Below are 12,651 nucleotides of genomic sequence, written 5' to 3'. Positions count from 1 at the left end.
AGTTTAGTTTTGTTAGTTAGTTAGTTTAGTTATTCTAGAGAAACAAGTATCAGTAGACGGGACGGACAGATTCCACTCACGTTATGCTGCGTCTCCGGAGAGTTTCCTGTACTGGAGCTGTCGCTGCTGTAGTCGGACGTGTTTCTCCGGTGAGTTGGGAAGAACCTCTGAACAACAGGAGAAGAGAAGCAGATTTTAGTCAAATAATAAAAAAACAGTGAGTGTTTTTTAGGGTGACACACCCTGATGAAGACTTGTTGAGTCGTTGGTGTTATCCGTGTCTTAATAAAGGATTTTTAATTCACAATCAGAGTGCCTCGGATGTTTTCCAGACTGCCATCCTATACCAAGGACTTCCTTTCAAAGTAAGCTGGACTTTTTTATGATGTGATTACTTGCCACATCCTTGAAGAGTACCTGTTTTTTTACGTCAACATTACAGTTTCCTGACCCAGTGCAGCACTCCCAATTTTTTCTTCATTATCTATGAGTAGATTTTTGTATTTAGAATTCATAAAATCACCAGATAGAATTTACATTTCTTTGTACAAAGTACGCTTTGATCTCTAGAGTAGCTGCGATTGTGAAAAAAACTCAATGACGATAGCATAACAATACATTGTCTTTGACACATTTAGCTGCTTTCCTTTTGCTTTGTCACCAGCCGTGACAGCGACGCTGGTATTGTTTTCACCTTGTGAGTCTGTGTGTGTGTGTGTGTCCTCATGGCACAATGTAGTCCTGGAGACGCCTACTGTAGCAGGAACTACCGCAGAGGTGGCTTTGAGTACTTTGCCAGGTGTTTATTTTTCTGTCTGTCTGTCTGTGGACGGATTTTGTCACAGCGATAGCGTCACAACCGTGCAAAATGCAGTCATGAAACTTTACAGGTGTGTACTTGACATGAATATGAAGGCCAAGTTCGAAGATGGATGTGCCAACACCTATAGGATGAACTGGAACCCCGACTGTGTGCCACATCTTATCACCACACATCAGTGTTGGACCTCACTGATGCTCTTGTGGCTGAAGGGGAGCAAATCTCAGCAGCCAGGTTGTAAAATCTTGTGGAAAACCTTCCCAGAAGAGCCCTACCCTACTGTTATGCCCTTGAGCAAGGTGTTGAACCCTTGACTGCTTAGTAGCTCTTACTTTTATCCAGCAACTCCCAAGTGTTTGCGTACATTTCCCTCCCCCTCCCTCTGCAGCTCTGTCCTCGAGCTGTTACAGTAAATACGAGAGCAGTTCATTTGCCTTGCTAAATACGGGTTTAAAAAGCTGGGAGTGTCGGCTGTTGAGCAGAGACTCACCCTCACTACTTCTGCCTGACTGAAGCTCTCTGTTTAAGCCGGGCGGACACACCCTGAATGTGTGATAGAGCGTGTGCATGTACATGCAGGTCTGAGTGTAAAGTATGTATGGGTGTACCCCATCATCCTGGGCTGGGCCGAGCTGTCCAGGTCCCACGGAGTGCCTCCAGTTTTTGATGACTGACAGGTTGTCTGCTTCGACGCCATTCTCCATCCTGGACTGACCAGGAGATACAGGAAACTGAAAACACATTTTAGTTTAGTTTGATGTAAATAATTTGAAATCTTGAGGGATTTATTTTACTTCAAGACAGGCAAGAGTATACTTGAAACTACTTTTTGGCTGAATTTGTGTCGTTCTACTGTACATCATGAATAAACTGTTCCTCATTGATCCGCGTGGTAGTGAAGGATCTTTACCTCCGGCAGGTTCCACTGGGACCTGGAGCCGTCTCTCAGATAGTAGTAGGTCTGCCCTCGATCATCCACAGACTTGATCCACTGTCACACAACAAAGATTTCACGGTTAAAAGATGATTCAAACTCACTGTTGTTTTCACAAATATGAGAAGTATTTTCACTGCTTCAGATGACTTGATGATGTCTTGAAAGAAAAATGGCTTTAATCTAAAATAGCTCATAATTAGGGCTTAAAGTTAACGCAATAATAATGCGTTAATGCAGATTTGTTTTAACGCCATTCATTTTAAAGCTAGAGATACTGACACCATGTGAAACTAGAAAGATTAATCCATCTGTACCAACCATGTCATACTAGCTTGTTGATAAGGAGGTTAAATAACGCTCCGAACTTGCGCTAAATTTTGGCGAGGAAAAACTGGCATGGCCATTTTCAAAGGGGTCCCTTGACCTCTGACCTCTAGATATGTGAATGATAATGGGTTCTTTGGGTACCCACGAGTCTCCCCTTTACAGACATGCCCACTTTATGATAATCACATGCAGTTTGGGGCAAGTCAGTCAAGTCAGCACACTGACACACTGACAGCTGTTGTTGCCTGTTGGACTTGCGTTTGCCATGTTATGATTTGAGCATATATTTTTATGTTAAATGCAGTACCTGTGAGGGTTTCTGTGATTGTTTTGTTTTGTTAATGGATTTCCAATAATAAAAATAAACAATTGTTTGCATAAAGCAAGCATATTTGTCCACTCCCATGTTGATAAGAGTATTAAATACTTGACAAATCTCCCTTTAAGGTACATTTTGAACTGATAATGATATGTGCGATTAATCTTTTGCAATCATGCGATTAATCTTGATTAAATATTTTAATCAGCTCTACTCATAATATATAAAAAGTTTATCTCCTATACAATCTATTTATATTATGTAAATATATATTTGCTCCTTGTGTGATTGTTTAACATTATTCTACATTATAAAAGGCATCAGCATGTTTCAAGAGAAGTGCTTTCTGCAATAAAACATCATGGTATCCGGGCTGGAAATATCTCTTAATGTCTCTTAACATTCTTCAAGTGTTTTGAAGGTTAAAATCTTAACTGTGTTTAGGACCTTTGTGGTCTTGGAGCTAACCTGCTCTGGAGAGTGTTCACTGGTGAACACCCAGGTCCCGTTGGGGTCCACATTGAGGTTCCAACCAGACGGGGTGCTGCGGTCCAGGTTGGCCCGGGGGATGATGGTCCGGCTCACATGACTGAGGGTGTACTCTTTAGGGAGGGTGGGAGGGCCCGTGGCGAGAAGATCCTCGTATCCCTCTGGTGGAGCAGCAGCCGGGTAATCCTCTGGGGGGTAGTCCTCGTCAGGTAGAGGAGGCTGCGGATGGAAACACAGTGTACGTTAAAACACGTGTTTAAGAGCTGTGTGCAGATTAACTAACGAGTGATGCTCTCTTTGGTGGATCCTAATTGTTTTTGGAGTCCTGAAGTGAGAAAACTCAAGTATTTCATAAAAAAAGCCAAGATTTGATAACAAAACAGAGAAAATTAACATCATTTTGTAGCAGAAATGTTTTGTCTTCTTCTTTCCTGTCTTGTTAAATGGAATAGTTCAACATTTTGGGAAATACGTTTATTTAGCCAAGAGTTAGATGAGAAGATCGATACCACTCTCATGTCTGTACGGTAAATATGAAGCTACAGACAGTTAGCTTAGCTTAGCACAAAGACTGGAAACAGAGGGAAACAGCTAGCCTGACTCTCGAAATCCACCTAACAGCACCTCTAACGCCGGAAACACACCAAGCAGCGGCAAAGTGTGGCTCGCCACAATAATTAATAATTAAACTACTATCCCGTAGTATCCCCAACTTTTAGTTTGGCCACGCGTCGCTGAGCTCGGAGCGGCCGTTGCAATTTTCCATAGACATTGCATGGCAGCAACGCCGCAAGCCGCACTTTGCCGCTGCTCTGGTATATTGTTTTCGGCGTAAAGCTCACTAACAAGCTGTATCTTGTTTAAATCGGTCCAAAATTCCAAAAAGTGTAAAACAATCAAATAAAAGTGTAAAACAATAAAATGTGTTTTTACGGGGGTGCTTATGTTGACTGGATTCTCCTCTGGAGAATTAGAGGTGCTGGTACACGGATATTGTGACCTTTGGACAGAGGCTAGCTGTTTCCATCTGTTTCCAGTCATTGTGCTAAGCTACGCTAATTGGCAGCTGACTGTAGCTTCAGTGGTATCGATCTTCTCATCTAAGTCTTGGCAAGACAGCGAAAAAGCACATTTCCAAAAAATGTCAAACTATTCCTTTAATCAAACCATTAATCAACAGACCCGACACTGACCCTGGTTTTTGCTCAATTCAGTTTTGGTGTTGAAATGTTGCTACATCTCACTGATTAATATCAGATGAATAACTACGACCCAGATACAGAGCTCAATGACGTTTCCATGACTTTGATAAATAAGTCACAGCATTTCCATGACCTGAAAGTATTCTTCTTTCTAGCTCAGAAAGCCATTAAGGGGAAGAAAAGGGGTCACCTGTTGCGTGCGTCATGAGGAAAAACAGCTGAAAGCCGTCTAATGTGTGAATAATGTCTCTGAGATGTTCCTATAAAGTGAAGCATTTGAACACTTCTTGATACTTCTTGAATCCCCCTGACTGTCTGGATATAAAATAAAATAAATTCAAAATGAGGACAAAAGTCTTTAAAAGTAAGGGGACACTACAGTTTGGGACATTCTGCACTGGAGCACTGAGCTTTCCTGATGAAAACTAGTCCCGTCTGTTACAGTATGTAGGCGCAGGAGATTTAATTCCATTAAAAGCAGACTGTATTTACAGCTTTCCCCTGGGTGAAGCTAAAACAGGAGACAGAGAGAGGCTAAGTAGAGCAGCCAGGCTGTCCTTACCGGCCCGTCCTCGTGAAACCTGTGCACGCTCATAGGCTCCATCAGAGGGGGGTACGGGCTCAGCTGCTCTGGAGGCTCCCAGGACGTCTCCCCAGACATCTGGTTGTAGAAGTAGGGCCGTCCGCTGGTATCATCCACCAACTGCTCCCAGTCTGAGGTCCACGCAGGGGGGGAGGCGGTGGACGGAGAAAGGGCGGGAGACTGAGGAGGTGAGGGGGAACAAGGCGGCTCAGGGTCCGTGGGGGAGTCTAGGAAGGGGTTGTCCCAGGTGGTGCGCCCCGTGGTGGGGTGGTAGTAGTACTCCTGTCCACTATCTTGGTCAACGTGCACCTCCCATCCCTCCGGGTCAAGGTAGGAAGGAGAGTAGGACGAAGAAGCCGAGGGGGGAGACTCGGAGATGCTCTTGCGAAGTTGTGCTACGTTGACGTACACGGCTGACCGGAGACTTTCATTCTCCACCTGCGGAAACACCAAAAAATGTATATTTAGAAACTCAAGTACAGGTGCTGCTACAGAACAAGAACTAAAGTTAATGTGCGAACAGTGTGTGGGGGATTTTGTAAAGACAATATTTGAAGTAAAACAGGCTTGCAAATGACAGTGTTTGGTGTACTTATACAAGCAGTGACAAGTACCACAGCAGTGTTGCTCTAGGGTGTCAAACATACAGCTCAAGGGCCAGAACTATAAAGAAGTGACACATCAGGGAGGAAACTAACCAAGTAGTTTTACACCTGCACTGATTGTCACTTGTTGTTGTGGGCAAACTGTGAAAACAAAAGTATGAATCTGAATCTGTACTTAAATTTTGAGGTATTTTACCTGAGTATTTCGATGTTATTCTACTTTATACTTCGACATTTTAGACGCAAATATTGTACTTTCAAATGTACTTCATTTACTGGACAGATGTAGTTTACTTTTTACTTTGCAGTAAAAAAAAATTATACAAAACATGTGATCCAATTTATTTTCAAGCTTGCAAATGACAGTGTTTGGTGTACTTGTATTTTACAAAATAAAAGATGTGTCAAGCAGTGACCACAGCAGTGTAGCTCAGGGGTGTCAAACATACGGCTCAAGAGCCAGAATCGGCCCGCCAAAGTTGTCCAATCCGGCCCACTGGATGACTTTGCAGAAAATTGCAGAGAAGTCATTAATTCCAAATTTACAATAAAATGCACAGCAATTCCTACAGTATTTGTCCGCTGGTGGTCAAGCTATGCTTACCTACAGGCTGCGTTACACAATAGTGTCAAGCGTGGGTTGTTGTTCATGCAGGAGTAGTAAGTGTCTGAGTCAAAAAAGGAGACAAGTGGACCAGATTGCCGGAATATCCACGAAAAATGGACCAGTTCCTATTTCTTCACAGAGGTAAATGGGAAGTGAGTGTGCTTGTTGTGTTTACAGCACCTTTCAGTGCTCAAGGAATATAATATTCAACGCAACTATCAGACTCATCATGGCGACAAATATAAGAACTTGCAAGGACAACTGAGAGCAGGGATGATAAATTAATTGTTGGCAGGTTTGAGGAAACAGCGGTCTGTTTTTAGTCGTGTTCATCATCTGTTTTGTAAATGGATTGTTTATTAATTGTGAACTTTTTCAGAATGTACTTCTTTACACGAAAAGAGAGGGCTGCGTATTGGCAAAAATCTGGCGATACAATACGTATCATGATACAGGGGTTGCGATTCAATATATCACGATACTGTAAGCAAGGCAATATATTGCAATTTAAATTTAATTTTAGGAAAACTGTCATAGTATAAAGAACACACCATCATATGCATAAAATCGGACTAAAAAAAGTAAGTGTCACAGTCCCTGTAACATCCAACATCATAGCACTACATTGAGAGGGTGCATCTCTTTGCAAATTAAATAAAGTATCGACTGAGTTAATCTTCGCATGTAAACTATTAATTAAAAAATCAATAGTGTTTTTAAGATTCAATACAGTATTTTTTCAATTACAAGGTTTTCTTACAACTCTACTAAAAGACAGGTGTCATTTATAGGTTGGTTTTACTGATCCGGACAACTTCAGATCAAACTGAACTGTATGTTGCCCAGGAACTAAAATAAGTTTGACACCCCTATAGCTCTTAATAAATCAGCCTTCCGTATCTCACAGAGCACAGGAAGTAGCCCACAGCTGAAAAAAACTCAACACAAACCGCAGAGGTGTTCCTCCCACAACAATGATCATTACCTAATTCTAGTTTCATTTTCAAAAACACCCACACACACAAGAGTTTGATGCTCTCGTGTCAAAACAATGTCCAGAGGTTTAATCTGTCTGTATTAGTCAAAGCAAACTAACGTGCCAATCTTTGGCTAAAATAGCCGCGATGAATGCAAGAGAAAGATTAACTACCACACCAATGTCAGCATCTGACCGCAGGCCAACTGCAGAGGACTAAAAACTAGGTTAAACTTCACCACTATCATCAGTCCTATCACCTGCCCTATAATGAATAGAAACTTGCTTTTAAAGACAAGCATTTTCAGTTTCTGTCTACTACAGGGAAGCTGTCGAAACGTGTCATGTTACTTTCATGAACAGAGTTCTACGTGATTTGACTCTCTGCACAACAGGAACATTTCATGCAAAATGGACCCTGATCATCACAACTAATTTGCTTAAAGAACGATGATTAAGAGTGAGAAATGTGATGAAAGGCCGCCTCTGTCCTCAGCACTCTGAAACTGACCCCATGCCTGGAGGAAAACAACGTGATCTTTCTTTAAGTTGCTCTTTTTCTCACCTGAGCTCCACTGAGGCGATTCTTCCTCACCGTGGGATCTACTGCCCTGCAGAGCCTTTCATACGCCTTCATGATGGCACAAAGACACTACGCTCTTTTCAGACTGCGCTCTAACTACCTCTCGTCTCTCAGCTAGCCTCATGGTCTATATTTACCGAGACCTGAGACCTGAGGGTGTCTGTTCATCACTGTGCTAAATGTGCAGTGCTATAAAGAAGAGACATGTCAGGGAGGAAACTACGTACTTCAACACTTGCACTGATGTTCTTGTTGTTTCTGAGTGTTCTTGTGCACGTACTGTGAAAACAACTGTGAAAGCAAATCTCCACTACAGAGGACAATAAAGAATTAATCTGAATCTGTACTTGAATTTTGAGAAGATTTTTAATGCAGGAATTTTACTTGTTTTATATGTATTTTTTTATTGGATTATAATTATTGATGTATTAATCTATTCATCACTTTAATGTTGCAGCCGGTAAAGGTGGAGTTAATTTAAATTACTGCTGGGTAGTTTAATCTATAATAATAATAATAATAATAATAATAATAATAATAATAATAATAATAATAATAATAATAATGTATTAGTTTATTTATATTTTGTATTAATAATCAAAATCTGCAAAGTAACTAAACATATCAAATAAATGTAGTGGAGTAAAAAGTACAATATTTGCCTCCAAAATGTAGCGGAGCAGAAGTATAAAGTAGCAGAAACTGGAAAGACTCTAGTAAAGTACAAGTATAAAATAGTACTTAAGTACAATACTTGAGTAAATGTACTTGGTTACTTTCTACCTCTGTATATAAATAAAAGTGGTTAAAATGAATAAGCCTTCTAACATAATAAGGGGAGCAGAGCATTTCCGCTTCATGGATTTCATGATCCGTCAATTCAATGTTATCACTTTGCTGACTTTGCTTCATTATTGATCTCAATCTAACCACGAGGCATCAACACGGACAACCAGACAACTGACCCCTAAACAGATTGATTCCACACGACACAGCAGGACAGACAGAGACAGACAGAGGAAATGAAAGAGCTGCATCATTGATCTCTGAAATAGCTACGATGGAATGCCCCCATCATTCACTGGAAGGAAAACTGTACAGGCAAATGTGTGATAGACTGTCAAGACTGTGTAGGGAATACTACCGAGTACTAGCATGCAAATACTGTATATCAATCCATGTACATTTACTCTAGAACACTACTTCAGTAAAAGCTTGAGGTACTTTTTTAATTTATGCTACTTTATACTTCTTTTCCGCTACTTTTCAGAAGGAAATATTGAGCCTTGTACACGACTATATTTATGTGACAGCTGTAGTTACTAGTTGCTTTTCAAGATTTTACGAACACAATCATGATATTTTATAAAACACAATCCATTTTCAAAGATTAAACCAGATTCCAACCTTTTTGGCCTGTGACCCCTTGCAAAAAAAACCCAAAAAACAAGCTCTACCAGACAGAAATTTTCCCTCTAAACTTCATTTAAATAATTGCACAAGGTTAAACAAGGTACACTTTTTCATTATTTCACAAAAAAAGCAAAGACTAGAGAAGAATCCAAAAAATGTATGCAACTATTTGTCACAGAACTTTGTTTTTTCTTCTTTCCGACCTCATTGACCTTCTCATGACCTTTCGGATTTATATTGTGACTCTTAGGAGCGGTCAGACTTCTAGGTTTGGAACTACTGAAATACCAAACTTTATTTATAGAAGTTAAAACCAGGCGGCAACTTCCGCCTCTGAAAAGTGAAGCTAATGTGAAAGTGTCTTATACTTGCATTCTTTCTAACAGCCAGCAGGGGGCGACTCCTCTGGTTGCAAAAAGAAGTCGTGAGCCTAATGAGCAAATGAGTAAATGAGCCTACTTCTCACTTGATTTATTACCTCAGTAAACATTGTAAACATGAGTTTATGGTCTCAGTCGCTAATTTCAAGTCTTCTTCAATACAGCATGATGTTCATTTAGTAAATTATGGTCCCATTTAGAGTCAGATAGACCATAAAGCAGGGGATGCTTTAGGGCGTGGCTACCTTGTGATTGACAGGTCGCTACCACAGCGTTGTCCGGTCTGGGAGTTGTCCGTCTTTTCGTCTTAACAACTTTAGCCCTTTCACAGTGTGTTTTCAGTTCATGAAAGTTAATTGTAACATTTTGGTCGCCAAAAAACATCTTATTCAGCATTTGATTGTACTTAGCTCCACCGTCTCGTTTCACTTCTGGTTGCAAAAAAACAAGATGGCGATGGCCAAAATGCCAAACTAGAAGCTCCAAAACTGTAGTCCGCAAACAGATGGGTGACGTCACGATGACTACGTCCACTTCTTATATACAGTCTATGGTCAAAGCTAGCTCCACCTCGACCAGCTTCAACAGTGAAATGTTAGTCACATATTGAGTAACAATCTAACAGCGGCATGCATAAACATGTCATAACAGGTGCCATTTTTCTGCAGAAGGAGTACTTTTACTTTTGATTCTTTACATTTTGCTGACAACACTTGCTGTGTTTTAGCTTCTGAATGCTGGACTTTTACTTAAAGGAGTATTTCTAAAGTAATGTATTGGTGCTTTTACTGAAATAAAGGATCTGAATACTCTGGTTCTTTACTCTAGTTAGTATCTTTGCAGTGTATAGGTAGATGGACAGCTATGACAGAAAACAGGCTGGTTGTCTTGACTATAAAACACAAAGCTTTGGAAGGAAAAGGAATATTTGACCCCTTTTTAATATGTTCAGTTGCTCTTGTATGTTGACGCAGCTACGTGCTGTATATCAGTATGATATTACACATCAAAACACTTCTTCTCTGGTCCTGTTATGAGGTAAAAGGTTTCCCAACAACTGACATGAAATAAAAACTGAAATATTCATTGACAGCAGATGACAAAAGTGTCAAAATCGGACGTAAACGCGTGAATACCGGGGCTCTCGCTTCTGCTTTCAAATAAAAAAAAAAAACATGTTTGTGACTGAAGCCCATACAACACATGAGAACACACGGAAGTGTTCTTTAACATCCAAACTACAAATCTAAAACCAACATTCACAATGACTGAGCTTTTAAGCAGCAGCAGCTTTCAGCGACCATCACTTCACTATTTACACCACTTAACTCAGCACAGGAAAAGAAACAAGTGCAAGAGTGGCATGTTTACTCAAAGCCGGAAGCAAGAGCGTCATCAAAACATATAATCATATAAAGCACACTGACCACAGAGGCTGACATTTTTACAATGCAGCAATAAAAAGCTGTTTTGATGACGGCGTGACCACGTACCTGAGGAACCACCGGCAGACTCAAGCCCCGCTTGGCCCTTTGACTTGACCAAATCCTGGAGTACATGTCCACCATGTTTATATCGTCCTATTTAGAGAAGCCATGTGTCCACATATTTAAAACGGGACAGCGAACTGAAGTGGCTAAAGCAGCGCGACCACGTTCAATCAACTTGTGATGGGAGAGAGGCAAAACGCACATTCATGAGCACTCCCCTCAACGCGCGCACATCCTCCTCTCGCAGCAGCTGTGACAGTTGCAGCCCAGATAGAAAGGAGAACTGTGAGCTCTGTTACAATAGCAGCAGGAAGGGACTGGGTGAGATGTGTGTGTGTGTGTGTGTGTGTGTGTGTGTGTGTGTGTGTGTGTTCACATGCATGAATTCCTGTGCAAAAGGGTAGGGGGGTAGAGGGTAACTGTCTGACTGCGCTAAGAGCCAAAAGCAGAAAGAGACAATGAAAACAAGACAGAGAAGAGGGTTAGATAGAGGGAGCAACATGCAAGTCACTTCAACCTACTTCCTGCTTGTGTGCCGATATGATAAAAAAGGAAGTTTTTAAAGAGTAAACACCTTGTAGTTTAGGGTTATACTCAAAAAGAAATGTCATAGAACAAGAGAAGTACAAAAAAAACTATGTTTTGGTGCAGCAGCTGCTCCAAAGTGTACAGTATTCGACCCTGTAGTACTACAGTAGGTCACTCAGCCAATAACGGGAAGAAAGGGGAAGTAATAGTTTCCCACAATAATCTGGGAGGGCTGCTTTTGACGGGCTATTATCCTGATGAGACATCATGTTGTTAAAACTGCAGAGTCCACGAGGCTTGAAACAGGAAGTCTGGTTTCAGGGCCAATTGTTCCACCATCACTTCCTCCTATGCGTGGGGCAGCAAGCAGAGCTCTTTGTGGCTGTTGTTGTGGAGGTTTTGGGGGTTAGGTTTAATCTCAAATTAGGTTTTGAGGCTTGTGGCTTGTAACCCCTGTGTTTATATAGTGTTAAATTTATGCTTGTTTGCTTTCAAAGTGGAAAACCTTCAAAATATTATACTGTTGTGTCTCATTTTCGTGGGCGATCCCGACTGACTTTACTGTCTTTCAGAGGCTCTAGTAGGTTCAGTTTTAGAGTGAAGACACAGATATCATATGGCACTAGAAAACCTAAAGAATAAGGAATCCATTGGTACCAACCATGTCATGCTACCATGTCGAGAAGGAGGCTAAATAACGCTTCAAAGTTGGGCTAAATTTTAACGAGGAAAAACTGACATTTTCAAAGGGGTCCCTTGACCTCTGACCTCGAGATATGTGAATGGAAAATGGTTCTATGGGTACCCACGAGTCTCCCCTTTTCAGACATGCCCACTTTATGATGATCACATGCAGTTTGGGGCAAAAACCATGCAGTTTGCTTCATGTAATATAAATGTGTTATTTTCGCCTATTCTAAAATGGTGTATTTGAATATTTCTGCATACTGGGGTCCCTAAACAGTCTTGGAATTACATAAATTGGGTATCAATGTAAAGCTTAGACTCTTCTGAATCCAATGAGCCCAACTGTATTCATGTGTGATGATGTTAGTCCCCATAGTAGCCATTTCATTGTAGTGAGACCATTTATTTGAAATTTGACCTCAATGTATAAAATGACCTGTGGTGACCTCTAGGATAATCACAGCCTCATGAAACTTTACAGCCACAAACTACAGACCTAGAGCATTCAGAGGATGGATGGCTTTCCCAGGTATATTAACAATAAAGGGGTTTCTGAGCAGCTTCCTGAACGGAAGTGCTTGCCATCCAATTGGGGAAAAATGCAATTCTTGCAGAAATCTCAAAATGTCAAACGTTTTTGATGCCAAATCACAGCATGGCTTTTTCTATGGTGTTCCTCAAGGTCTTGGTGTCTTAATGTGGTAT

At 40.9% G+C, this 12,651-nt stretch overlaps 1 protein-coding gene across 2 annotated transcripts in view; it reads right to left on the bottom strand.

Moving 5' to 3' along the window:
• arhgap27 (Rho GTPase activating protein 27) overlaps window positions 1-12,651 on the bottom strand; it is a 29,077-nt gene that overhangs the window by 7,877 nt on the left and 8,549 nt on the right. Inside the window, exons 1-6 of one of the 2 annotated variants that reach the window (XM_037755003.1) lie at window positions 10,735-11,004; window positions 4,657-5,115; window positions 2,872-3,111; window positions 1,731-1,811; window positions 1,429-1,551; window positions 81-167 (exon numbers count right to left, since the gene is read on the bottom strand). In XM_037755003.1, the coding sequence (XP_037610931.1) occupies window positions 81-167; window positions 1,429-1,551; window positions 1,731-1,811; window positions 2,872-3,111; window positions 4,657-5,115; window positions 10,735-10,809 (1,065 nt within the window). In that variant the 5' untranslated portion in view covers window positions 10,810-11,004. Of the gene's footprint in view, window positions 1-80; window positions 168-1,428; window positions 1,552-1,730; window positions 1,812-2,871; window positions 3,112-4,656; window positions 5,116-10,734; window positions 11,005-12,651 lie in introns of those variants that run through there. The other variant, XM_037755002.1, reaches the window with a different exon arrangement.

Source organism: Sebastes umbrosus, chromosome 20 (assembly GCF_015220745.1).
Source record: "Sebastes umbrosus isolate fSebUmb1 chromosome 20, fSebUmb1.pri, whole genome shotgun sequence".
In the NCBI taxonomy this organism is placed as follows: domain Eukaryota; kingdom Metazoa; phylum Chordata; class Actinopteri; order Perciformes; family Sebastidae; genus Sebastes; species Sebastes umbrosus.
The sequence above is the reverse complement of the archived record's forward strand: the minus strand, read 5'-3'. Positions and strand labels throughout refer to the sequence as shown.